Source organism: Hibiscus syriacus, unplaced genomic scaffold, assembly GCF_006381635.1.
Source record: "Hibiscus syriacus cultivar Baekdansim isolate YM2019G1 unplaced genomic scaffold, ASM638163v2 tig00116971_pilon, whole genome shotgun sequence".
In the NCBI taxonomy this organism is placed as follows: Eukaryota; Viridiplantae; Streptophyta; class Magnoliopsida; order Malvales; family Malvaceae; genus Hibiscus; species Hibiscus syriacus.
In genome coordinates this window covers 1,359,613-1,386,594 of record NW_024063495.1, presented here as the reverse complement: position 1 = coordinate 1,386,594, position 26,982 = coordinate 1,359,613, and the positions used below count along the sequence as shown (strand labels likewise).

At 34.5% G+C, this 26,982-nt stretch overlaps 3 protein-coding genes, 1 long non-coding RNA gene and 2 pseudogenes across 4 annotated transcripts; 3 read left to right on the top strand and 3 right to left on the bottom strand.

The window, feature by feature from the left end:
* Nucleotides 1-312: 312 nt before the first annotated feature.
* LOC120192170 (dymeclin-like) lies at nucleotides 313-6,190 on the top strand. Its single transcript, XM_039195002.1, has 18 exons — nucleotides 313-666; nucleotides 1,377-1,616; nucleotides 1,755-1,818; nucleotides 1,902-2,031; nucleotides 2,107-2,254; nucleotides 2,368-2,616; nucleotides 2,746-2,830; nucleotides 3,268-3,370; nucleotides 3,707-3,832; nucleotides 3,915-4,028; nucleotides 4,237-4,355; nucleotides 4,656-4,737; nucleotides 4,839-4,931; nucleotides 5,015-5,104; nucleotides 5,252-5,371; nucleotides 5,511-5,602; nucleotides 5,820-5,877; nucleotides 6,035-6,190. Exons 1-18 carry the CDS (start codon nucleotides 480-482, stop codon nucleotides 6,110-6,112), a joined length of 2,178 nt encoding a protein of 725 aa, XP_039050933.1. The 5' UTR covers nucleotides 313-479; the 3' UTR covers nucleotides 6,113-6,190.
* Nucleotides 6,191-6,824: 634 nt separating this feature from the next.
* On the bottom strand, nucleotides 6,825-7,516 carry LOC120192101 (early light-induced protein 1, chloroplastic-like). The gene is made up of 2 exons (XM_039194950.1): nucleotides 7,361-7,516; nucleotides 6,825-7,286 (listed from the first exon to the last, which is right to left on the bottom strand). Exons 1-2 carry the CDS (start codon nucleotides 7,514-7,516, stop codon nucleotides 6,858-6,860), a joined length of 585 nt encoding a protein of 194 aa, XP_039050881.1. The 3' UTR covers nucleotides 6,825-6,857.
* A 2,725-nt stretch (nucleotides 7,517-10,241) lies between these two features.
* Nucleotides 10,242-10,587, top strand: LOC120191818. Its single transcript, XR_005522730.1, has 2 exons — nucleotides 10,242-10,352; nucleotides 10,510-10,587. It is a non-coding gene; the product is annotated as an uncharacterized LOC120191818 (long non-coding RNA).
* A 678-nt stretch (nucleotides 10,588-11,265) lies between these two features.
* On the bottom strand, nucleotides 11,266-11,999 carry LOC120191817 (annotated as a pseudogene).
* A 1,753-nt stretch (nucleotides 12,000-13,752) lies between these two features.
* On the top strand, nucleotides 13,753-16,952 carry LOC120192100 (transmembrane emp24 domain-containing protein p24beta3-like). Its single transcript, XM_039194949.1, has 3 exons — nucleotides 13,753-13,795; nucleotides 15,763-15,923; nucleotides 16,764-16,952. The coding sequence occupies exons 1-3, from the start codon at nucleotides 13,753-13,755 to the stop codon at nucleotides 16,950-16,952; spliced, it is 393 nt and encodes a 130-aa protein (XP_039050880.1).
* Nucleotides 16,953-18,666: 1,714 nt separating this feature from the next.
* LOC120192099 overlaps nucleotides 18,667-26,982 on the bottom strand; it is a 35,043-nt pseudogene continuing 26,727 nt past the window's right edge.

Sequence of the window (26,982 nt, the reverse complement as noted above, 5' to 3'; positions counted from 1 at the left end):
AATGTTAAACATAAATAATTAAATTTATTAAATTGTTTCAAATAAGAAGTAAATTAATATATTTTGTAAGTTCAAAAGATTGAAAATATTATTAAACTACATTATTACTCTGTCAAATATTAAACGATATAGTGATCTATTTGTAATTATAAGTGACCAAAGGTGTAATTTACCGGGGGAAAAAAACAAAACAAAAAACAAAAGAGGCATCGATTTATTCCTCTCTTTCTCTTTCTACCTCTTCAAAACCTTCTTCTCTAAGCTCCCTCTTCCTCTTTTTCAATTGAAATTTTCATTTCCATTTTGAAATTTCGCAGCTCTCTCTTATTTTTACAATGCCAATTGATTCTGAGTCTAGGATTCCTTAACTCGTATCCTTTTCCTCGTTCTGAATCAAATCGTTTTTTTGTTTTCCTTTTTGACTCACTGGGCCAAACCGCGTTTCTTCGACTTCTGTTTTATACGACGTGAACAGAAGAATGGGAGCGGTGCCTTCGACGCCGCGCCATACAAGCACCACCTCTGAGACGGCGGATTACCTAATCGGCACCTTCGTCGGCGAGAAATCGTTTCCTTTGGCATCCGATTTCTGGCAGAAGCTTCTGGAGCTTCCTCTCAGTCTCCGGTGGGCCCCTCACCGTGTTCAACAAGCTTGCGAGCTCTTCGGTAAGTACTTTCTCTCCCAATCTTACTTCTAATTTGGATAAACATTTTGTTGATCCTTTTTCTTTGGAATAATTAATCGTATAATTTAGTGCTTAATTTTACATGATTCACAAAATGCACGTGTTTTTCTTAGCAATTTTTAATAGAATTTATTGATATCTCGAAAATGGTAGTAACTAAAATATATGAATACAATGCTTAGCTTTTGTAACGATAAGGTTCGATGACTTTTAAAGTTTTACAACTTCTGTTATTTTATTGGCATAGTTTTCAACACCGAATTGGAATGCTGTTATGTTGATTTTATATGTAGATGAAAAATGTCTGGAGACTCAGAGATTTGAGTTTCTGCTTGAATCTTGTTCGATAGGAAACTTTATCATCTAAAACTAGATGATCTAAAAATATCTTAGCATATTTAAGATATTTGTTTGTTATTTGATACTTAATTTTTACCATCTCGAATGCATTTACTATGAGAATTGTACTCAACTTCCAAACTTACCAAAACTGAGCTAAGTGAATTTTATTGATCAATTTCCAATATCAGTACTAAAGTTGTCAGAGGCATTTTCTGAAATTGTAACTCCTAGCAGCCTTTTTTCTCTATTAAATTCTGCCTTTATTAATTGAAGATAATTTGTTTTGTTTCGAAATTCGAATACTCAAAATCATGCTTTGTCTATCTGTGGCGGACCCTTCATGTGCAGCACTAAACAACCACCACACCAGGCACCTTGCAAAGATTTTGATTCACCTTTCATGGTGTTTACGAGAGGCAATTCAAACTTCTGGTGCACCATCTCTGGTTTATTTGAAGGCCATTAACGCAGTGTATATTTCATCTGTTTTTTTGAAGTACATAATTGAGAATTCACAGAGTGACACCATTGAGGAGTTATGCTTGTCTCTTCATGAAAATGAACCAGTGCCTATGGATTTCATGAATGGTAAATCTGTAACTATTTTGTTTTTTCATCCTTATTTGTCTGTGAGTTTTGAAATTAAAGTTTGCAAATGAGTATCTTTCAAGTCGTTACTTACTGATAAATTGCATCATGACCTGATTTTTTATTTCTAATGTGCAGATCAAAAGATTGAGAACCTCGTAATGCATAATGTGATTGCCTTCCTTGGTTCAATAGATGTAAGGTACACCATGGCGTAGTTATGCATTTCTAACATTGGCATTTCTACTTGAATTTCTCCTAATATTACATTATTTTCCTCGCAAGTCCTACGACGTCCCTTCTACACCAGGAGTTGCTTAGCTTCATGCTTGTTGCAATGTCAACTCAACTTCTTTCTGGACCAACCCCAGGGCCGAAAGATGTAAACCCTTTTCTTGATGCTGCGATGTCTAAGGTTATAAGTTCAAACCTTAGCTTGATTTTTTGCGCCAAAAATTTCAAATTTGCTTACTTATTCTTCACTTAGCAGGAAAGTTTGCTGGTTAATTTAGTGGTTCGCAGATTGCTACTCAATTATATAATGCGGCCTCGTCTTCCTTCTAGTAGTGCTGCTTCTTATTCTATTTTTTCTGAGGAAAGTCAACGGGGTGTTTTACAAAGAGTTGGTTCTGCTGCTGGTATGATCTTTGCTTTGATGCTCTTATTAAATACCGAGCCCTAATATTGGTCCAGTACTGCAGGTAACTTTTACTAGAGTATGTTTGTGATAACGTGTATGCTATGTTTGCAGCAAACCTTGTGTTGTTGCCATTCAATTATTTGATCAGTTCAAATAGTGAAGGCTCTAGAAATCAACTGGCAGACTGCAGTCTCCATGTGCTACTTATACTTATTCATTACCATAAATGTGTTGTAAGTGACGGGTTGATAACAGATAAAAGTGATGAAAGGACCACTTCAGATACTGTTTCTAATGTAAATACATATTTTACTGTCAACCCCTACAACAAGGCCCTAGAAAATGCAAGGGACATTGAATGTGAGATCTCTTTACAATATCTTTTTAGGACAAATAGCATTTCTCATATATTTTTCACTCTTTTTTCCATGCTCGTCATTATGATGGCATGCTACACTTTTGGTGAATGTATAAGAATTCTGCTTGCAGTTGATCGTGCCGATATTGAGGGGAATGCACAAAATGGACCAGTCGTGAGATTACCTTTTGCATCCCTATTTGACACCCTTGGCATGTAAGTGTTTTCTATTCTGTTATCACTATGTGAATGAGTAAAATCGCCTTTATGAGATATTAAGTTCCTTTTGTTTTTTTCCTTCATATTCATAGTGGCCAACTTCGGCAAAGACGTTTGTATGACTGCTCTTTATTACTGTTATTTTTTGCTAACATTTTGCTAAAAATGGGTTCTATTCCTTGGTAATTGATGTTGGCTTTCTTTGCCCCATTTCTCGTTTGTTTCTTAATTGATTTTTGTTTTAAATTGTTTTATAAAGAAAAATTGACTTAAGTGTAAACTTCTATTATATGGTGCATCTATCCTCAGCATAGCTATAAACTCTGATTGACACAAATGCTGTGCCACTCTTTACTATATTTGGAATCAAAATTCATCTCTCTTGGCTTCTTTTTGTTTCTTGTTTGGTAATTCATAATGGTTCCCATCTGCAGGTGCTTGGCCGATGAGACTGCTGTCCTTTTACTTTACTCATTGCTGCAAGGAAACTCTGACTTTTTGGAATATGTATTAGTGCGAACGGATTTGGATACTTTGGTAAGAAGCTCTAGCTTAAACTATCTGCATTACATATATAACCCTGGGCAATTCCATTTGCAAAACTACTTTCCAGGTATTTGCTGCAATATATGAAATGGGGTAGTGTCTTATTTGACATTGGTGTAAAAGGAAGAAATAGCTTGAATATTTTCTAATTATATCAAGCATTCGAATCACACACATTGCATCAGATTTTGCTTGATCTTGTTTATTCATTTGTTTTTAGTCGTTCATTGATATTCTTCAGTATACACATGGTATAAACACCTAAGCTTGTATATATGGTATGCCACATATGGTTTTAATCTGTGTTTATACGATGAATATCAACAGTTGATGCCCATCTTGGAAACATTATACTGTGCTTCAAGGAGGACATCAAATCAAATATACATGTTGCTGATTATACTCCTCATACTTAGTCAGGATTCTTCATTCAATGGAAGCATTCATAAGATGGTAAGCATCTCTTTTTTTTTTCTTTTTCAGATTTTGACTTTGATGAATGAGTATTGCCTTAATGTCTTATTTATATGGGCAGATGCTGCCTGGTGTTCCATGGTATAACGAGCATCTCCTTCACCAGACATCTCTTGGTTCCCTGATGGTCATAATTTTGATAAGGACTGTCCAGTATAACTTGTCAAAGTTGCGGGTATGGTTCAAAAATATCGTAAATTCTTACTAGATGATATTATGTATAGAGAAGTACACTCCAGGGAAATATTGTTGAATTGCTGGATTTCTCTCTTCATATGGTAGTTTCCAGATTTAGGACAGTAATATTTGATTGCATGGGTTCTATATCTGTTAATAGTGTGTTATTTTGGAGTTGATTCTTTTTCTTTTTCATGAATGAACAGGATGTCTATCTCCATACTACTTGTCTAGCAACTTTGGCAAATATGGCACCTCATGTCCATCGCTTGAGTGCATATGCTTCTCAGAGACTTGTCAGCCTTTTCTATATGCTTTCACGCAAGTAAGTCCATTTATGTTTTGACCACAATTTTTGTTAGACCCTAGTGTTTTATTGGTTTTTCCATTGACCCTTTGGTGATTTTTTCTATGTTGCACAACCCTTCGTTTTGCTTGAAAGTACCAGTCTTCGACTCTCATGTTGATGCTTATTCGGACATGCTTTTTCGGGCCCTCGAGCACAAAATATTTGGAAATATTGAACATACCGGTGTTGAACTTGTGTCTGAGTAACAAAGATTCATGCATATTTTAATGTTAGCACTGTTTTTCTAACTGTTATTGTAAATGTTTTGGAGTTTAGGTACAACAAGCTGGTAGAGCTAAGGGATGATAAACTGCAAAACAAAGCCATCTCAACAGCAGATGGCCTCGTGGAAGATATGGTAACTGTCCTGATTTTGGCATATGTGATGTAGCCCTTTGTAAATATAAATGTTGTGTATACTGTATCCTAAAATAGGAGTATTTATTTCTGTTGTTGCAGTCAGCAGAATTGCAAATTTATACCGACTTCTTGAGAATTGTCCTAGAAATATTAAATGCAATTTTGACATATGCGCTGCCACGGAATCCTGAGGTATATTGTTTATTAAAGTTATATGTGATTATCTTATATGCATTCCGTTCCAGCAACCCTAACAAACATATGCATTTGTGCAGGTTGTCTATGCTATTATGCACAGACAGGAAGTCTTTGAACCATTCAAGAGCCATCCTCGCTTTGCCGAGCTGCTTGAAAATATTTATAATGTATGCTCTACGAGTTTATGTGATGAAACTCGTTATCTAATCTTCCACTTGTTCTCGTCGAAGATGCAATTCAGACAGTTGTTTCAATGCCTAAGATTTCCTAATGTTTTCCCCTTCTGTGCTTTGTACTTCTTTTGGTTTTTATAGGTATTAGATTTTTTCAACAGTCGTATGGATGCGCAAAGAATGGATGGTGAATTGTCTGTAGAAAAAGTTCTCCTGTTCATAATTAATAATTGTCGATCTTGGCGAGGTGACGGGATGAAGGTAAAATTACATGACAGTATTGCTTAATTTTGGAATTGCAAAGTACTCACTCAAACGGACACCCATCCACACACTAAATCATTTCATTATCAAGTATGGATGCTTCCATTTCAATGCATTTTGTTTCTATCGTTGGCAGATGTTCACTCAGTTACACTTCTCATATGAACAAGAGAGTCATCCGGAGGAGTTCTTTATTCCATATGTTTGGCAGCTCGTCTTATCCCACTGGTAAGAATCCGAACCTTACAAAAAGTATAACCCGAAATGTGGTGGGAGGAAAAGAATCCGGTGTCCGCACTATTGGTTGTTGCTATGTTAAACAATTTGCATTTTTGAACTGATCAAATGCGACTTTCACTTTAAACAATGCTTTACTTTTATGTTTCTGCCCTGCATATGGTTGTCGCCGATCTCTAATGCATTCTCCGTCCCATTTTCCGTTCAGCGGATTCAGTTTTAATGCAGACGCTATAAACTTGTTCCATGTTGATCTGCATGCCAATGTAAGTATACAATTCGCTTTAAGTTTCATCGGCTAATTATGCGATTCCGTTGTCGAGTTCCCTTTATATGAATGATTCTTTCAACATATCATTCTACATCACTGGTTGTGCATCAGGCTGGATTTCCAATTCATATTGTTCATCAACTATTTTGCAGAAACAAATTTACTATGAAGAACCGAATACGAATCAAAACGGGGAGTTGATCGAACACCGAGTTCAGCTTGATCCGTAACAAAAAAGGCATTGTATACCATACGCTTGTGCTATGCATGTACGGTTTGTGGTGTATTTTGTAAATACATGAAAAGATGAAAAAGTAGCAGAAAATGTATTCTTGTTATTCTTCTGTTTATATTTGTTTGAAACACTGTAGAGGTCCTTTTTGCGGTAGATAAATATTTGCAAACCTTAATAAAGAGGACTCGATTATTCCTTTCCATTTCTATTAAATATTATTTCACTCCAAACTAAAAATAATTATATGAATTATTTTAATTGTTTCAAATCTTTTTTGAATCATGAAATCTAATGTATAAAATAGATTAATTTTTCATCTAATTATGTAATTGTTTTACTTAAAATAAATATTTAAAATTTTATTATTTCTTTTGCATAAGGATAGATAGTTAAATTTTAATCTTGTAAATGAAGCAAATATAGTTAAATTTTAATCTTGTAAATGAAACAAATAAACATACTAATCTTATAAATGAAATAAATATATGTATATTTGACAAATAGATTAAATATTATTGATTTAATTATTTTAATTTTATACAAATTTATGATTTTGATAGTATGAAATAGAAGATGAAATAAATATATGTATGTTTTACAAATAGATTAAATATTAGTGATTTAATTATTTTAATTATATATAATTAATGCAAAATCAAATTACAAGGCTTAAATGACAGATTTGTCCTTATATGCAATTTATATATTCCACGTGAGAACAAAGAGCGAGAAACAGTATATTACACAAGGGTTCCACCCTTGACATATTCAGTGAAAGCCAAGGCAACGAGTCCCAACATTGCTAATCTTCCGTTCCACAACTCAGCATCCGAACTCATCAAATCACCCGATTTTGACTCCACCGTCACCCCTTGAAACAATGGAATCAAAGATGCCAGCGTAAGCAGGATGCTCGTCCCAACGAACAACGGGATCCCACCGTCCGATAATTGGGTAAACACATCTTGACCCTTCGTTAACTCCACCGGCAACGCCGCCACAAACCCAACCATCGCCAGCCTACCGTTGATCCTCTCCGGTGCAGTCCCACTGAAAGCGAACACATTGGAGAATTTGGTGCTTGCTTTTGATTCTGCTAGAGCAGGGCTTGGGTTCGGCTTTAGCTCTGACGCCGTTGCTGTCGGTATTTTCTCCTTTACATCATCTTCCTGCAAGTGCAAAAGCAGAATCACTTTAAACCCCGTTTAAACCCTAAACCCTGACCCTGAAACTTGAACCTTACCTCTGCCAAGCAGCGGACCTGAAGATTGACATTCCTATGAAAACAGGCCATGGGTTTTACGTTATACAATGGGACCATCCGTCTCCTTTTAGCAAGGCCAGTCACGGGGCTTGCTAGAAGGAGGGATTGCATTTGCATTGCATTTGTAGCCGCCATTTACGTCGAAATATACAGTTTTTGATACGTGGTAGAAGAAGAAGAAGAAAATAAAGAACCCTAAAGTGAAGCTGTAATGGAGAAAGTGCAGGCAATAATTTTATGAATGATGAATCGATGATGGTGAGTTAAATTTGCAGCGTTAGCTTAAATAGCATAGGAGGGGCTAAGGGGTAGTGGATACTTATGCGTCCACGTGATTTTGTATATAATTCTAAAAGGTTACTGAGTCACGTGGGATTGGTTGTCCACACATGATAAAGTTGGGTGACGTGGAGTGTTTTATTACCAGAAATCATGATGTCTTTGCAGCAAGAACAACAACAAAACCAAATTCCTATTGTTTTTATTTGTTTTATTAACTATGATAACTTATTATATATATATATATATATATATATATATATATATAAATGTCTTTTATATTTTTTATTATCTATTTTACTTTTGTGTACGTGTCATTTTCATTTTGTTTTTATTTTTTACTCTTGTTTTATTTTTGTTCTCTTTATGTTTTTATATTTTTTCCTTATTTATATTTTTTCATTTTATTTTTTATTTATTTATTTTTATCATTTTATTTGTTTTTCTTATGCTATTTATTTTATTATCATTTTCATCTTTTTTTTTTGTTTATTAGCATTTTATATTGAATTCGGCTTCTCATTCCAAATTTAACATTTAAGTCTTTTTAAGGGTTTTCGTTCAGCCAATCAGAGGTAAGTAATTCGGATCATATTTTTACCTTTTAATTTAAGCCTTCAATTTTCTTAATTTAAGACAACTGGAAATTATGTAGTACCGAAAGGATAGTTCAAGGGTGCTAACCCTTCTTTTACTGTAACCGACTCTCGAATCCGACACATCTTTGGTAAGAAGCATATCAGGTAAGAAATAAGGTATATGATATACCCATTTATTTTAAAATAAAATATCGGTGGCGACTCCAACTCATTTAACCTAAGTCGAAGCCCAATTCCGAAGCTCAACCGAAAGACGATTACGACATACATAAAAAGTAATAAAAAAATGAAGGTACCAGTTATAACCTTATAACTCTAATTTATAAACTACTAGTAAACATAAAATCATATAATATATAAATAGGTATTAAAATTTAACAGGTTTTATTAGCTTATATATATATATTTAATCACTTTAACGTTTGAACTTCAGAAGAAATCTCATATATGTTGGTATGACATTTAATGATGTTAATATTTTATTTATTAAGATTTTTTGAATAATATAAAGTAAAAAATAATATTTTTTAGGATTTTTCTTTATCTATAATATTATATACACACCTTATGGATGTAGTTGTTTAAATTCGAACTCATCAAATAAATTCTTATTAAGGTCTTTTTAAGAAATTGATTAATTGTTAAAATGTCACATTAATAAAAATATTAATTCAACAAAATTCTATCATATTTACATATAAAATTAATCTAAAAAATATAGATATTTAAATTAAAAAATATGAATTTTAAATAATAACTTTTATATAAAACTTATGAATAATTTTAAAAAGGAAAATGTAAAGAATCCACAATAATAACGAGGATATATACAAATACGTAAGCAGAAATTCATGTCTGGAATGTAAAACTATAAAATCTCAAGATATACGAATTTATATAATGCATATAATATATATATATAAATCTTAAAATACAATATAATTTTAAATTTTTAGAGGGTGCGACCACATCTTCTAACACTCCCTCGGTCCATTTTTAGAAGATCCACTTACACAATGTAAAACTTTTTCGGTGACTATAAACGACGTCGAATGTGTGTACGAGTATGTGATTTACGAAGGAGACACGATTTCCGGCAACTTTGTCGTCGTTGTCCACGACATTTTCTGGGGCTCCGACCACCCTGGCATTGATTTCACTGTAAGTTTATTATCCGATATCTAAGCTCGATGTCTTTTATTGGTGAAACTTGGGTTAATTTGATAGCTGTGTATTGAATTTCACTGAAGGTTGATTTTTTAATGATATTTTCTAATTATTTTAGTAAAGATTTTTTTTTCAGTGACATGTTGAGGCATGCGATGTATTTTCTTTGGTGGAATCATTTATTCCTTAATGTTTTTGGGTGGTTTTTTTTTATGTCGGAAAACTTTGATCCATGACCTATGGTTGTTTGATCCATGCATTTTGAATTGAATTGATCTGTGGGATTTGTTTCTGTTTAATTTTAGGGTTATGTCCAGTGGGGATCTTAGCAGAATAGTTTGGGGGGTAATCAAAGTTTTCAAAAAATTGAAGGACTTAATTAAAATTTTCAAAAAATTTGAGAGGTTTAATAAGAATTTTTAACAATTTTGATGGGCTTAATTCAAAACATTAAAAAATTTAATGATTTCTAAGAATTTTAAAGGAGCCTAATTAAAATTTCTAAAAAATGAGTAGTAAAATGCAAATTTCCCCAAACATTGAGGTGCCAAGGCTAATAAAAATTTCCACCATCCGCTGGTGCTTATGTGGATCGTCGATAGATAGACTGAATGCGATACAAAAGAATCAGTATAACACAACACAATTGGTGCAATATGGAGAATAGCATAACATTATACACACACACATATACATATATAACACATTATTATACCATAACTATTGGTTGTTGCTATGTTAAACAATTTGCATTTTTGAACTGATCAAATGCGACTTTCACTTTAAACAATGCTTTACTTTTATGTTTCTGCCCTGCATATGGTTGTCGCCGATCTCTAATGCATTCTCCGTCCCATTTTCCGTTCAGCGGATTCAGTTTTAATGCAGACGCTATAAACTTGTTCCATGTTGATCTGCATGCCAATGTAAGTATACAATTCGCTTTAAGTTTCATCGGCTAATTATGCGATTCCGTTGTCGAGTTCCCTTTATATGAATGATTCTTTCAACATATCATTCTACATCACTGGTTGTGCATCAGGCTGGATTTCCAATTCATATTGTTCATCAACTATTTTGCAGAAACAAATTTACTATGAAGAACCGAATACGAATCAAAACGGGGAGTTGATCGAACACCGAGTTCAGCTTGATCCGTAACAAAAAAGGCATTGTATACCATACGCTTGTGCTATGCATGTACGGTTTGTGGTGTATTTTGTAAATACATGAAAAGATGAAAAAGTAGCAGAAAATGTATTCTTGTTATTCTTCTGTTTATATTTGTTTGAAACACTGTAGAGGTCCTTTTTGCGGTAGATAAATATTTGCAAACCTTAATAAAGAGGACTCGATTATTCCTTTCCATTTCTATTAAATATTATTTCACTCCAAAACTAAAAATAATTATATGAATTATTTTAATTGTTTCAAATCTTTTTTGAATCATGAAATCTAATGTATAAAATAGATTAATTTTTCATCTAATTATGTAATTGTTTTACTTAAAATAAATATTTAAAATTTTATTATTTCTTTTGCATAAGGATAGATAGTTAAATTTTAATCTTGTAAATGAAGCAAATATAGTTAAATTTTAATCTTGTAAATGAAACAAATAAACATACTAATCTTATAAATGAAATAAATATATGTATATTTGACAAATAGATTAAATATTATTGATTTAATTATTTTAATTTTATACAAATTTATGATTTTGATAGTATGAAATAGAAGATGAAATAAATATATGTATGTTTTACAAATAGATTAAATATTAGTGATTTAATTATTTTAATTATATATAATTAATGCAAAATCAAATTACAAGGCTTAAATGACAGATTTGTCCTTATATGCAATTTATATATTCCACATGAGAACAAAGAGCGAGAAACAGTATATTACACAAGGGTTCCACCCTTGACATATTCAGTGAAAGCCAAGGCAACGAGTCCCAACATTGCTAATCTTCCGTTCCACAACTCAGCATCCGAACTCATCAAATCACCCGATTTTGACTCCACCGTCACCCCTTGAAACAATGGAATCAAAGATGCCAGCGTAAGCAGGATGCTCGACCCAACGAACAACGGGATCCCACCGTCCGATAATTGGGTAAACACATCTTGACCCTTCATTAACTCCACCGGCAACGCCGCCACAAACCCAACCATCGCCAGCCTACCGTTGATCCTCTCCGGTGCAGTCCCACTGAAAGCGAACACATCGGAGAATTTGGTGCTTGCTTTTGATTCTGCTAGAGCAGGGCTTGGGTTCGGCTTTAGCTCTGAAACTTGAACCTTACCTCTGCCAAGCAGCGGACCTGAAGATTGACATTCCTATGAAAACGGGCCATGGGTTTTACGTTATACAATGGGACCATCCGTCTCCTTTTAGCAAGGCCAATCACGGGGCTTGCTAGAAGGAGGGATTGCATTTGCATTGCACTTGTTGCCGCCATTTACGTCGAAATATACAGTTTCTGATACGTGGTAGAAGAAGAAGAAAAAAATAAAGAACCCTAAAGTGAAGCTGTAATGGAGAAAGTGCAGGCAATAATTTTATGAATGATGAATCGATGATGGTGAGTTAAAGTTGCAGCGTTAGCTTAAATAGCATTGGAGGGGCTAAGGGGTAGTGGATACTTATGCGTCCACGTGATTCTGTATATAATTCTAAAAGGTTACTGAGTCACGTGGGATTGGTTGTCCACACATGATAAAGTTGGCTGACGTGGAGTGTTTTATTACCAGAAATCATGATGTCTTTGCATGGACCGTAAAAGGTGATTGAGCCACGTGGGACTGGTTGTATTACCAGAACAATGTGGTGTCATTGCATGTACCGTAAACGAAACGTGAACCTTTCAGTATGCACTGGCCCAGGACAAAAATTCAAGGTTTATAAAATTTTAGGTGTATCCTAATTTCCATAAAAATAAAAATAGATACTTTATTCATAGGCTAAAGGTTTATTTTTTGGGATTGATCTCTTTTTTTAATTTTAAATAAGATATTAATTTTTTCCTATAATAAAGAGCAATAATTACACACAATATTAAAGGTGTCACTTGTATTAATTAAAAAAACACTAAATAAACAATTTTAAGGGGTTGCCTGGGATATCCAAAGCAACTATAAGGTCCGCACGACTATATTCTTAGTTCAAGGACTTGCTTACTGAGATGAGATAGGTTATGTTTAGGGCAAGCTCTTTATTTAGTCATTTAAACATTTATTTTGTATTAAAGACTAACATCTAATATGTTAAATTTATCATGAATCAAGTAATTTAAGTAATCAAATAATTTATTATTATGTCTTGGGATATTAAATTTAAACGCTGTGTATGCAAGGATATGTAAAGAGTTTTTAAACAAATGTTGTCTTATATTTATCTAGGTTTATAAAAAAAATGATAAATTTAATATGATAAATTAAACACATTGTAGACATATCATTTCGTCCTTAACTTATTATTATATTATATAATGTATTCACATTGTAAATTATATTATATAATAAATGTATTTATATTTATTAATTGTTTTATTACATTTCACAGGTCTAATATTTCATGTGGCCCAAAACCATTACAAGCAAATAAATCCAGCTGGCCCAAGGAACTACAAACCCAGCAGAGTACTTGGAGCAACCCGAGTTGAACAGTGGACCCGCAAACCGAACCCGCTCCAAATCCACGACCCGAATTAACTAGGGTTTTCAAACCCTAACTTGCTCACCCCAGCACCACACCTGCCCTTGTACGAAGATCCTTCACCGCTCACGCTTCCCTCAACCGATTTTCTCAGCGCCGTGAACTCCTCAACATCAAACAACCACCATCAGACATAAGCACATGAAACACAAGCAAAGCATCGTGTGTTAGTGGGACTTCGAACAACTACAACCAAACCGAGTTTTACTCGGATTCAATCTCTAAGAATAATTTCTTTTTTAGACTATAAATACATGTAATCGAACCCATTGTAAACACAACACGGTTGTACACAAAATACTCGCAAAGATTACAAGCAAAATCGAAAGCAAGCCTTGTTCATTTCGAAAAGCAATAGGAAATAAAAAAGGTTACATTTTTCCTTACCTTGCTCGGTTGATTCTAGCTTGCATGTTGTGTTGTTCAATCTTTTCCTCGATTTGTTAAAGTCACATCGTCGATGAAAAGGGGAGGGGCTTCGAAGTTTTTTCGATTTTAGATCTTGCCTCCCCGAGGTATTTTAAAAAAAAAACAAAACGCATATTCGAAAAGGGGGAGAGAAAAGCTTTCGGAAAAATCAAATTTTTTTAAGGTTTGCCGCCGATGAATGGCGGCAGGCGAGGTGACAACGGCGGTCGGATTCTGGGTTAATCGAGAACCCATGCAACTGTTCTTCATTTGGAAGAACAAATGAGAGAAAAAAGAGAGATTGGGGGGGATTCGATTCGAATGGGAAAAGAAATAAGGGAATAAAAATTTTGTTGGGCCTTATACTTAGCCCGTGTACCCGACCCGTGACCCAAGCGGATCCCCTAGGAGATCCGCGTGTTTTCTAGAAAAATAGGGTAAATTACCCTTTTGATCCCTCGTTGCCTCTAAAGTTTCTTTTTAACCTCAAATTAAGTTTACATCTTGATAATTGCTTCGAGATTGGACCTCCACGTTTCGATTCTTTCGATTTAGTCACCTTTCAAAAGCCAATTTTTTATTATTATTTGAACATTGAATATTTTTATTATATTTATTTATTTTAACGTTATTATATATATATATATTATTTTTTTCTTTTACTATTATTTTATTATTATTATTTTCTTATAAATATTCTTTTTTTATTTATTATTTTGTCTTCCTAGCATTTATTTACATATGTATATATTTATTCATTTTTACATAATATTTTATATATCTATTATTTTTCTTAACCATTGTTTTTACTTGTTTTATTAACTATGATAACTTATATATATATATATATATATATATATATATATCCTTTATATTTTTTTATTATCTTTTTTACTTTTGTGTACGTGTCATTTCTATTTTGTCTTTATTTTTTACTCTTGTTTTATTTTTGTTCTCTTTATGTTTTTATATTTTTTCCTTATTTATATTTTTTCATTTTATTTTCTGTTTATTTATTTTTATCATTTTATTTGTTTTCCTTGTACTATTTATTTTATTATCATTTTCATCATTTTTTGTTTATTAGCATTTTATATTGAATTCGGCTTCTCATTCTAAATTTAACATTTAAGTCTTTTAAGGGTTTTCGTTCAGTCAATCAGAGGTAAGTAATTCGGATCATATTTTTACCTTTTAATTTAAACCTTCAATTTTCTTAATTTAAGACAACTGGAAATTATGTAGTACCGAAATGGCAGTTCAAGAGTGCTAACCCTTCCTTTACTGTAACCGACTCCCGAATCCAACACATCTTTGGTAAGAAGCAGATTAGGTAAGAAATAAGGTATCTGATCTACCCATTTATTTTAAAATAAAAGATCGGTGATGACTCCAACTCATTTAATCTAAGTCGAAGCCCAATTCCAATGGTCAACCGAAAGACGGTTACGACATACATAAAGAGTAATAAAAAAATGAAGGTACCAGTTATAACCTTATAACTCTAATTTATAAACTACTAGTAAACATAAAATCATATAATATATAAATAGGTATTAAAATTTAACAGGTTTTATTAGCTTATATATATATTTAACCACTTTAACGTTTGAACTTAAGAAGAAATCTCATATATGTTGGTATGACATTTAATAATGTTAATATTTTATTTATTAAGATTTTTTGAATAATATAAAGTAAAAAAATAATATTTTTTAGGATTTTTCTTTATCTATAACATTATATACACACCTTATAGATGTAGTTGTTTAAATTCAAACTCATCAAATAAATTCTTATTAAGGTCTTTTTAAGAAATTGATTAATTGTTAAAATATCACATTAATAAAAATATTAATTCAACAAAATTCTATCATATTTACATATAAAATTAATCTAAAAAATATAGATATTTAAATTAAAAAAATATGAATTTTAAATAATAACTTTTATATAAAACTTATAAATAATTTTAAAAAGGAAAATGTAAAGAAACCACAATAATAACGAGGATATATACAAAGACGTAAGCAGAAATTCATGTCTGGAATGTAAAACTATAAAATCTCAAGATATGCGAAATTATATAATGCATGTAATATATATATATATATATATATATATATAAATCTTAAAATACAATATAATTTTAAATTTTTAGAGAATGCGACCACATCTTCTAACACTCCCTCGGTCCATTTTTAGAGAATCCACTTACACAATGTAAAACTCTTTCGGTGACCGTAAACGACGTCGAATGTGTGTACGAGTATGTGATTTATGAAGGAGACACGATTTCCGGCAACTTTGTCGTCGTTGTCCACGACATTTTCTGGGGCTCCGACCACCCTGGCATTGATTTCACTGTAAGTTTATTATCCGATATCTAAGCTCGATGTCTTTTATTGGTGAAACTTGGGTTAATTTGATAGCTGTGTATTGAATTTCACTGAAGGTTGATTTTTTAATGATATTTTCTAATTATTTTAGTAAAGATTTTTTTTTTCAGTGACATGTTGAGGCATGCGATGTATTTTCTTTGGTGGAATCATTTATTCCTTAATGTTTTTGGGTGGTTTTTTTTTATGTCGGAAAACTTTGATCCATGACCTATGGTTGTTTGATCCATGCATTTTGAATTGAATTGATCTGTGGGATTTGTTTCTGTTTAATTTTAGGGTTATGTCCAGTGGGGATCTTAGCAGAATAGTTTGGGGGGTAATCAAAGTTTTCAAAAAAGTGAAGGACTTAATTAAAATTTTCAAAAAATTTGAGAGGTTTAATAAGAATTTTTAACAATTTTGAGGGGCTTAATTCAAAAAATTAAAAAATTTAATGATTTCTAAGAATTTTAAAGGAGCCTAATTAAAATTTCTAAAAAATGAGTAGTAAAATGCAAATTTCCCCAATCATTGAGGTGCCAAGGCTAATAAAAATTTCCACCATCCGCTGGTGCTTATGTGGATCGTCGATAGATAGACTGAATGCGATACAAAAGAATCAGTATAACACAACACAATTGGTGCAATATGGAGAATAGCATAACATTATACACACACACATATACATATATAACACATTATTATACCATAACTATGATAATGATACGAAAAATTAACACTGGGTACAGAGATTGTTATGTCTATTTATTGGTATTATTTTAAGGCTTGATGATTATTATCTGTTTAATCTCTTGCTTAATGCAGGTGACTTCTCCTGGGGGAAATACGGTTCACAGTTTGAAGGGGACATCTGGGGACAAGTTCGAATTCAAGGCCACACGAAGCGGAATGTACAAATTTTGTTTTCACAATCCCTACTCTACACCGGAGAGTGTTTCTTTCTATATTCAATTTCTTTGTTATCTTGCCGTTGTTATTGGCTTTCAACTTTGACTCTAGCATTTAAGTTGCTTTTTCTGCCCATTTCGTAGGCGTAAATCACATTTTGTTGTTGTTATTATTGTTTTCCTTTCTATTTTGTAATTTTTCTTCGGTTCTCTTTGTCGCAGAACATTTGGACCCAATTAATGTTAAAATCGCTGAGCTGAGAGAGGCTTTGGAGTCTGTTACAGCAGAACAAAAGTATTTGAAAGCCCGTGATACTCGGCATCGTCATAGTAAGATGTTTCAGTTTCATGCTTTTGCCATCATCTGATTTTATTGGTTTTTAGATGGCTAGCTTAATGGTTTTTTCTAGGCAGAATAGTCGTAACTTTTCCTGGGTCCAACATGGATATATTCGGAATTTTTCAATGTTTTTTTCATATATTTGGAGAATATTCCATGTTCGATTTGTGTCAGACGAAGCTATTAGACGCGTATACTTTATGAAAAAATTACGAGTCCAGGTAGCATAGCTAATTAGACCATTATGGGAAACACTTTCTAATAGTTGTGTACTATTTGGATGGCAGCAAACGAGAGCACAAGAACGCGAGTTATAGGTTACGCAGTTGGAGAGTACATTCTGCTTACTCTAGTCAGTACACTTCAAGTTATCTATATCCACCATCTCTTCAGCAAATCGGTCGCATACAATCGAGTCTGAGCTACTTGATGGCTGAGTATTAATTTCATTTGTGTTTCATTATCCAAAGGATCATAGGGAGAATCCTATATACGAGTTTACAAACATTATGCAACCAAACATTTTGTTGTTGTATGTTTTTATTCAAGTCTTGTACTTTACTTTCAGTGTAGACTTTTGACAGTTAATGTTTTAGACCGACTTCTATCAATTTCATACTATTTATATTCACACAATTTAGGAGTTATTTGTTTACTTCAGAATGATTAAGCGCTGAATTATTCAAATACTGAATGATTCAGAGGTTTTGTATGAATTAACTCTGAACGTGACATGCTGTTTAATAATGATTCTGAATCATTCAGAATGTACTTCTGTGCTGAATCATTTAGCACTGTTTTGCTAAATCAGTCAGCACTAAATCATTCAGAGGTGTGAAACAAACGCGCTGAATGTTGAACGGTTCAACATTTCCATTAAGAGACAAACAAACAGCCCTTTAGTTACACTAGCGGGGGAACAAAAGTAACACATTTTCATAGTTTTTATAGGCTAAAATTACCACAATTGTTTTGTTTTTGTTTTTGTTTTTCCCTTTTGTTGCTGGATATTGTATCTTGTTCGTGCATATAAACGAACTTAGCATATAGGTACGGAAACTATACGAGGGCAAATCCATTCACAGCAACTTAACTTCTGAGGGATCAATTAATAAATTTGCTACTGTTGAAAATGGTTAGAAAATTTTGGTATATTATTTTAGCGTACGATTTTGCTGCCAATCATGGGCTCACCTCCGAGTCAGTCCTTTGCGTATGCAATGCCCCCTGGTGTTATCTGAAAGACTTGTTTATGTCAAGGATAACCAAATAAAATTGTAATCATAGGGTTTAGTTTAAAACCGTTTTATGGAAATTCTTGACAGGAATGGATACATGAAAAACATCCTCGTATCTATATCCCGTCCAATTGGTATCCTTGCTTCTAGTCGCTGATCATGATGAACCGAGCTAGTGGGTAACTGATAGTTTGGTCATCATGATCAAACGACATCAAGTGATTAGGGTAATAAAAAAAATTCTACACAAAAATTGAGGTAAAGGATATTGCTTCAGCCTTAGGGTAAATTTGGGGCATCAAAAACCTTGCAGACGCGCTGTTCACCTTTGCCTTTCCTGAATATCAAACTTATTGAGGCCGCATGAGCAAGAATATGCCCTTCGGCTGGTTTCTTTGGATCTGATATAAACACTCCATCACCAGGATCGGCAATAGATGCAACAAACATTAATAAACCATTAACATGGTTTAACTATGGACCTCCATTTTGAACCCTGTTTGTAGAATGTAGATACCGGTTTTTCTCTAATCGTAGTTTCGCCTCTGGAAAAATATAAAAAAACTAAAGAAGATGGAGTTGCAAACCTTGGTTGGTCATGTAGACTGCAACATTGAATTCTTCAGCTATTTTCGTCAATCGGGAAAGCATCTGAGCCAATTTTTTCTGAAAAAAATGGAGAGGTTCATGTGAGGATGCATGAGAATTGACTCAGAAACAAGGTTTTACATTTTAAGCCGGGATAAACCTGGCGCTCGGCGAGTTCTCCTCTTCTAGTGAAATCTACTCGAAATAGAGCAATGACACAGTCCACAATCTGAAACATATGAAGCATAAACAAACATCATCAGGCTGATTCCTTAATATCAGCAGCACCACGGAATGACGCTATCATCAATGCTCACCAGAAGCCTGAATGGTCCTTCAGACATTTTTGCTGCTAAACCCAGAAGCAGGTTACACTAATGCGCATATGTGTACGCACGAGCATAAGCAATCTGACATTCATAGAAAATGGGATGTATATTTAAAATATGATTCTAAGCTCGATGATAATATAGATGTTGATGCATCAAAAGAAAAAGAAAAAAAAAGGATGTTGATGCTTACATTGTCAAGAACAGCTCCTGGGTTCATTCCAAATCTTTCTGCTATTGGTATAATTCGATCAGGCCGGCTGCAGGTTGTTGGAAATAAAACACTCACACAAACAACTTTTATTGAAACTCAAACAAATATTACAAGAGTACTCTCACTCAAAAACAAGAACTACAACTCACTCTTATAAGACTTTGCTTCTTCACTCACTTAGAAGCTCTTAATTTTTCTTGATGCTTAAAACTAAAATGGGAAGGGGTATTTATACTACTCAAGAACAATCCTACACCACACAAATAAACTAATTTAAACCATTACAAATTCAACAAATATCTAACTCTCACCTAACTAAATTGATGTAAGCAATGACATCATTAATTAAATGATGTAAGCAATGACATCTTTAATTAAATGATGTAAGTAATGACATCAATTTAGTTTGGGTTTGGGTTTAGGCTCCCATAATGGATCAAGTTTATGATCCAACACCCTCCCTTAAACTTGATCTCGTGACCCCTAGTAGGTTCCTTAATCTTAAGAAGTCTTCGCTGGTCAGTGGCTTGGTAAAAATATCAGCAACTTGATCTTGTGACTTCACATATTCAACTTCCACATCTTTTCTTGCAACACACTCCCTTATATAGTGGTAGCGAATATCAATGTGCTTGCTTCGATCATGGAATACTGGATTCTTCGCTAAGGCAATGGCTGACTTGTTGTCGACACAAACCTTGGTAGGCTCTTCTTGTATCAAACCAATCTCCTTCAATAGATTTCTAAGCCAAATTGCATGACAAACCATGAGGTAGCAGCAACATATTCCGCTTCACAAGTGGACAATGTGACAATCGGTTGTTTCTTTGACATCCATGTGAATGCAATATCTCCCATGAAAAATACGAATCCAGTGCTCCTTCGATTATCTATGTCTCCACCCCAATCACTGTCGCTATATCCACAGCTTGTAATCATTAGAAACTGAATAGAACAAGCCAAAGTCAATTGTACCTTTCAGATAGCGAAGAATTCTCTTTGCAGCTTTAAAATGGGTGGTTGTTGGGGATTCCATGTAGCGACTAACCAATCCAACTGCGTGAAGAAATCGGGTCTCGTGCAAGTTAGATAGCGTAGACTTCCTACCAAACTTTTGAAGAATGTTGGATCTACACTTTCGCCTTCTTCATGTTTGGTCATCTGATCCCGTATTCTGCCGGTGTGCTTATTGGCTTACGGTTCTCCATCTTGAACTTCTTCAGTATCTCCTTTGCATAGCTTTCCTGTGAAATGAAAATTCCATCATTTTGTTGCTTAACTTCAATGCCAAGGTAGTACGCCATGAGCCCCATGTCTGTCATCTCGAATTCTTTCATCATCACATCCTTGAATTCATTAAACATGCTTGGGTTGCTTCCAGTGAAGATCAAATCGTCCACGTAGAGGCAACGATCAAATATCTTCATCTTTGATCTTGATATATAGAGCATGCGTAGGGACATTTGTTGAAACCATTCTCTTGGAAGTACTTGTCGATTCGGCTATTCCATGCCCTTGGTGCTTGTTTAGCCCGTAAAGAGCCTTCTTCAACTTCAACACCTTGTCTTCATGCCCTTTGACTTCATAGCCTGATGGTTGCTGAATGTAAAGTTCCTCTTCAAGAACTCCATTTAGGAAGGCGGACTTTACATCCATATGTTGTATCTTCCACTTGTTTTGAGCTGCCAAAGAATGATTAGTCTGATAGTCTCCAATCGAGCAACAGGAGCAAATACCTCATCATAGTCAATTCCAGCCTTTTGACTATAGCCTTTAGCAACTAGCCTCGCCTTGTGCCTTTCAATCTCTCCTTTGGCATTTTGCTTTGTTTTGTACACCCATTTGACACCTATCGCCTTATGTCCCTTGGGAAGTGAGGTAAGTTCCCATGTCATTCTTCTCGATGGCCTTGATTTCTTCGTCCATCGCATCTCTCCATTTCTTTTCTTGTACCGCTTATTGAAAGCTCACTGGTTCACAATCGGCAAACAAACAAATAATGTAAGATTATCTTGTCGTTCAGTTACCTCATAGAGATCTCTAAGGCTTCTTGTGCGTTGCACAACTCTTTCACTTTGACTCCCACTTGACGATGATGAAGGTGATGAGTCTCCTGAGTGGTTGATGTTGGTGAAGTGGTGGAGTTGCAAGCTCTTGTTGAGATTCATCTAGTTGCTCCCTCATTGTCTGCTCATCTTCTTCAAACAGAGGAAAAAAATTGAAGTCATCTGTATGAGTTAAAATCCCATTCTCCTTCTCGTTGAAGACCACATCTCGACTAATCACAAACTTCTTATTGTCTGGATTGTACACTTGTAGCCCTTCGAATTAGATCATAGCCGATGAAGATAAAACTATCGCTTTTATCATCAGCTTCGTTCTTCTCTCGTCTGGTACGTGAACATGGGCTATACTTCCAAAGGTCTCAAGTGGGAAATGCCAGGCTTTCTTCCACTCCATGCCTCTTGCGGTGTCTTTCCCCATACACTTCTTGTTGGAGATCGATTTGACAAGTAGACTGCACACGATACTGCTTCCGCCCAAAATTCTTGGGTAGTTTCTTGCTTTTGAGCATGCTTCGTGCCATGTCGAGGATTGTTCTATTCTTTCTTTCTGCCACACATTTTGCTGGGGGGGATCTAGGAACTGTCATTGGTCGACGAATTCCATTTGCTTCACAGAACTCTTGAAACTCCCTGGAAGTAAATTCTCCACTCGATCGGATCTCATGGCTTTGATCTTTCTACCGCTTTCTCTCTCCACTGCTGCTTTGAACTTCTTGAAGACGTCAAAACTTCTGACTTCTGTTTCAAGAAATACCCAGGTTTTTCTTGAAAAATCATCAATGAAGGAAGAAAATAGTTATTGTTACTGAGAGAGCTTGGCTTGATCGGTCCACACACATCGGTATGGATGAGCTCAAGTGGCTTCTTAGCTCTTGTCTCTGACTCCTTTGGAAAGCTTTTCCTGAATGTTTCCCGACTAGACACCCTTCACAGAGCTGGTCAGGATGGTTGATGTGAGGTAGTCCTTTCACCATCTCCTTCTTAGATAATAGCTCTAGACCTCCAAAATTGAGATGCCCAAATCGAAGATGCCAAAGCCATGATGCATCTTGTAGCAAGCTTTCAGGCTTTGCAACATCATTTGTATGTTGATCAAGAACATTCTATTCTTTGACATCGGCACTTTAGCAATGAAGTTATTCTTATCATCTTTTATAGAAAGATTATAATTATTATATGAATATCATAACCTTTCTCTACCAGTTGCCCTAAACTTAAAATGTTACTTTTCATATTGGGCACATAGACATTTGAAATAAATTGATGTCTCCCATCTTTCAAACGGATAAGAATGTTACCTCTCCCTTTCACTGCTATTGTGGAATCATCTCCAAATGAAACATTTCCACTTACTGACTCGTCTAGCTCACAAACATGTCTTTCCTCACACATGTGATTGCTTGCACCACTGTCAAGATACCAGGAATTTGCTTGGCCACCATCAGTTTCCTTTGTGCTAGAAGAAGAGTTTCTTTGCTATCTGTCTTTTCCTCCGTAATTGGCCTTCTCCTCAATTTTGTTGGGAGCTCTACATTCTGAAGCATAATGCCCAATTTTGACAATTATAACATCGAATTTGAGATTTGTCATACTTTGAGTTTGGATTAATTCTTCCACGGCCTCGTGTTGAGCTTTTCCTTTCTCATAGTTATTGGAAATGTTATTGTTGTAATTCCAGCCTCATCCACGACTCGACTTCCACCTCGTCCATGGCCTCTACCTCTGCCTTGGCCAAGTTGGTTTCTATCATTGCGTTGGCTCTCATGCATATCCTTGAGTGCAGCTTGGAGTTGCTCAGTAAACTCATGCTTCTTTTTATGCTTCTCTTCGTATGCTTGCAATGATCCTTGGAGCTGTTCGATCTTCTTTTTCTTCCAAGTCTTTAGTTTCTTCAATCGTCACAACGATGTGCTCAAATTTGGGATCCAACGAACGGAGTATCTTCTCTATTATCCTCACATCGTCTAACTTTTCACCATTTCTTTTTAATTGATTAGAAACAGCTACTACTCTTGAGAAATAATCTGAAATAGACTCAGATGCTTTCATGTTTAATTCGAATTCACCTCTTAATGTTTGGAGACGAACCTTCTTCACTTGCTCGGATCCTTTGTAAGAGGTTTGCAGCTTCTCCCGCTTCCTTGCTAGAGCTTGCACTTGAAATCTTTTCAAAACCATCATCATCTAATGCTTGATAGATGAGGTAGAGAGCCTTCTTGTCTCTCGTTATAGCCTTTCTCTATGATATCCCACACATCTTGTGATCCAAGAAGTGCCTTCATTTTGATACTCCAATTGTCGTAGTTGTTGTTGTTGAGTGTCGGAACTTGGAATGGTGCCATACCATTTGCCATATCTCTCAATATAATGAGATTTTGTAAAATCCGATTGCACGGATGAATCCAGAACGATGAAAAAAAACTTTGGAGGGACTTGGACAACTCGGTCAAGGGCTCCAACTCGGCTGACTCGGCTCAACTCGGTGAGTCAACTCGATTTTCTGGCAGCAGTCTTCCGGCGGTGCGTGGCGGTGCTTCAGAACTCAGATTGAGAAAATTCTGGCGGCGTCATATTCCTCTCGTCGAGACCTTCGATCTTTCCAACTCTCTCTGATGCCACTTTGTTGGAAATAAAACACTCACACAAACAACTTTTATTGAAACTCAAACAAATATTACAAGAGTACTCTCACTCAAAAACAAGAACTACAACTCACTCTTATAAGACTTTGCTTCTTCACTCACTTAGAAGCTCTTAATTTTTCTTGATGCTTAAAACTAAAATGGGAAGGGGTATTTATACTACTCAAGAACAATCCTACACCACACAAATAAACTAATTTAAACCATTACAAATTCAACAAATATCTAACTCTCACCTAACTAAATTGATGTAAGCAATGACATCATTAATTAAATGATGTAAGCAATGACATCTTTAATTAAATGATGTAAGTAATGACATCAATTTAGTTTGGGTTTGGGCACAAATAAACTAATTTAAACCATTACAAATTCAACAATATCTAACTCTCACCTAACTAAATTGATGTAAGCAATGACATCATTAATTAAATGATGTAAGCAATGACATCTTTAATTAAATGATGTAAGTAATGACATCAATTTAGTTTGGGTTTGGGTTTAAGCTCCCATAATAGATCAAGTTTATGATCCAACACAGGTGTATGTAGTTAAAAGTAAATAGTTTGACTCTAGTTGGAAATACTTCAAGATAATACCCTATTAATCGTAATATTTGGAGTTACGATGGTTATAAATGGTTTACCCCTTCGGACTCTTTCTCTGAGCCGAACACCATTTACCGTCCGTAGCTTTTTCTAAAACCACCAGTTACAGCTCTCTACCCAAACGAGAAAGGATGAAATGTCTATAGCGGCCACAACTCCAAATGTTACCATCAACAGAAAAACTATCTTAGCATCTCAAACATGAGAAAATAGAATCCCTAACTTAAAAATTGCACAAATAAAGGATACAATGTTCCTTCGGTATCAATGTAAGCAACTTTCCCATTGCCTACTCGCATGTTTGTAGGAAGCTGCAAATCAGAATAAAACCCTCATCAACAAGCTCCAATTTGTATGGAATTGGAGATGAATGTCAAGTATGCATACTTATCCAACATAATTATATTTAAAGAATATTATCTTATACTATATTTGAATACATATATTTTAAGAAAATAACTAAATGTATCAATTACGGCATTCCGGGAGTTCTCATTCTAACAGTCAATTTGAACACATCAATTCTCCTCCAAAATCAATTAGAATAACACTGTGAGTTTTGAATAAATTAAACAGGGTAAGCGATATTATCTAACTTTTCTTTCACATCCAATTTCCAAGTACATATAATCTTTCATTGCTCAGAGACCCCAAAGGTGAGAAAGGAACCTGTGTAGAAACGCAGAGTGTATGTGTCAGCTGTGTTTTGCCAGATCTAAATCAACATTTGAGATTAGTAAACAATTTAACCAAGCATCAGGACCAGCAGAAAAAGATTTTAGCTGGCAAATCATAGTAATAGTTAATATGCATATCGAAGGAACTGAAAAACCATAAGCTGTTGTTCTTAGTTATTACCTAAATTCTCCAAATGCTTCTGTGATACACGATGTTTCTCTGCCACCTTTTAAAATTTAGGCATAATTAAAATGGTTTCTATTTCAAGGAACTCCATATATTAACAGAAACAATGAAGCAACCGCAAAGAGCAAAGGTACTTACCTCCTAAGAGTTCATCAAGGGCTTGGCTTCCGGTTGTAATGCGAATAACAGATTTTCTCTACAAAGCAAAAAAAAAAAAAAGTAATACCAAAATTGCATTCAGTTTTACCAGAAACAAAAATTAAAACGTGAAAAGGAAAAAAAATAAAGCGTGAAATTTGAACTTACTTTTAGCAGAGAATCGCTTCCAGTGATATAACCGAAGTTCTGAGGAAGCAAGACATAAAATAAATAAATAACCAAAAGAAGGGGGGAAAAGGACTGAAATAAATGAGTTGAATTCACTAACCACTATCTTCTCAGCTGCTTCACAGATCTTCTAAACCTTGGCTTCAGATAAACCTTTGATTCCAGTCAAGTTCTGCAATGTAAAGATACGAATCAAAATAGATGGTTGAGATTAATATTAGGAAATGAGAATATATTCATTGAAAAAAGAAAAAAATCAATCTCATAAATTTATTTTTACTTATCCAATAATCTAAATCTGTGTAAAACTAAAAAGTTTTATATTGTATAAGTGAATCTTAACTCATATATATATATGTGATCACCATTTTTATTCTAATTTGCATACAGACCTCAAGCCCGAACCAAACCCCAAAATAAACCCAAACCAACCTAAATATCTAGTACCCGACTCGGGTCTAACCCTAGCCCTAGGATAATTGTCCATTCCCCTCAACCATAGGCCACCTTTCTTTGCCCCAATACCCGAAGGCAGCTCTAGTACACCACTTCCAACAACACTCTACGCCACTCCTACAGAAACAACTAGCAATGGACAAAGTTATAATTTCTTTTCTTTTTTCCTCTGTAAACGGGTATAAAACCCAAGCAATTGCACTGTAAAACGGTCGGGTTCCATTTTCCATTCGAAAAGAAAAAAAAAGAGAAAGTTTCTAAGGTATTTTTTTGGGTGTTTTTATTTTAGTAGCTTCCGAAAATAAAAAAAAGAAAAAGAAAAAGAGAGAAAAGTCACCTTTGGACGAGCACGTCGTTAGTGTTCGGAAGGTCAATTTGTGGATCCGAACGGTTAGAAGGTGCGGTGTGTCCCCTGGACCAACATACCTTGGTTTGGGCACAATCCAACGACAGACGAGCTAGTT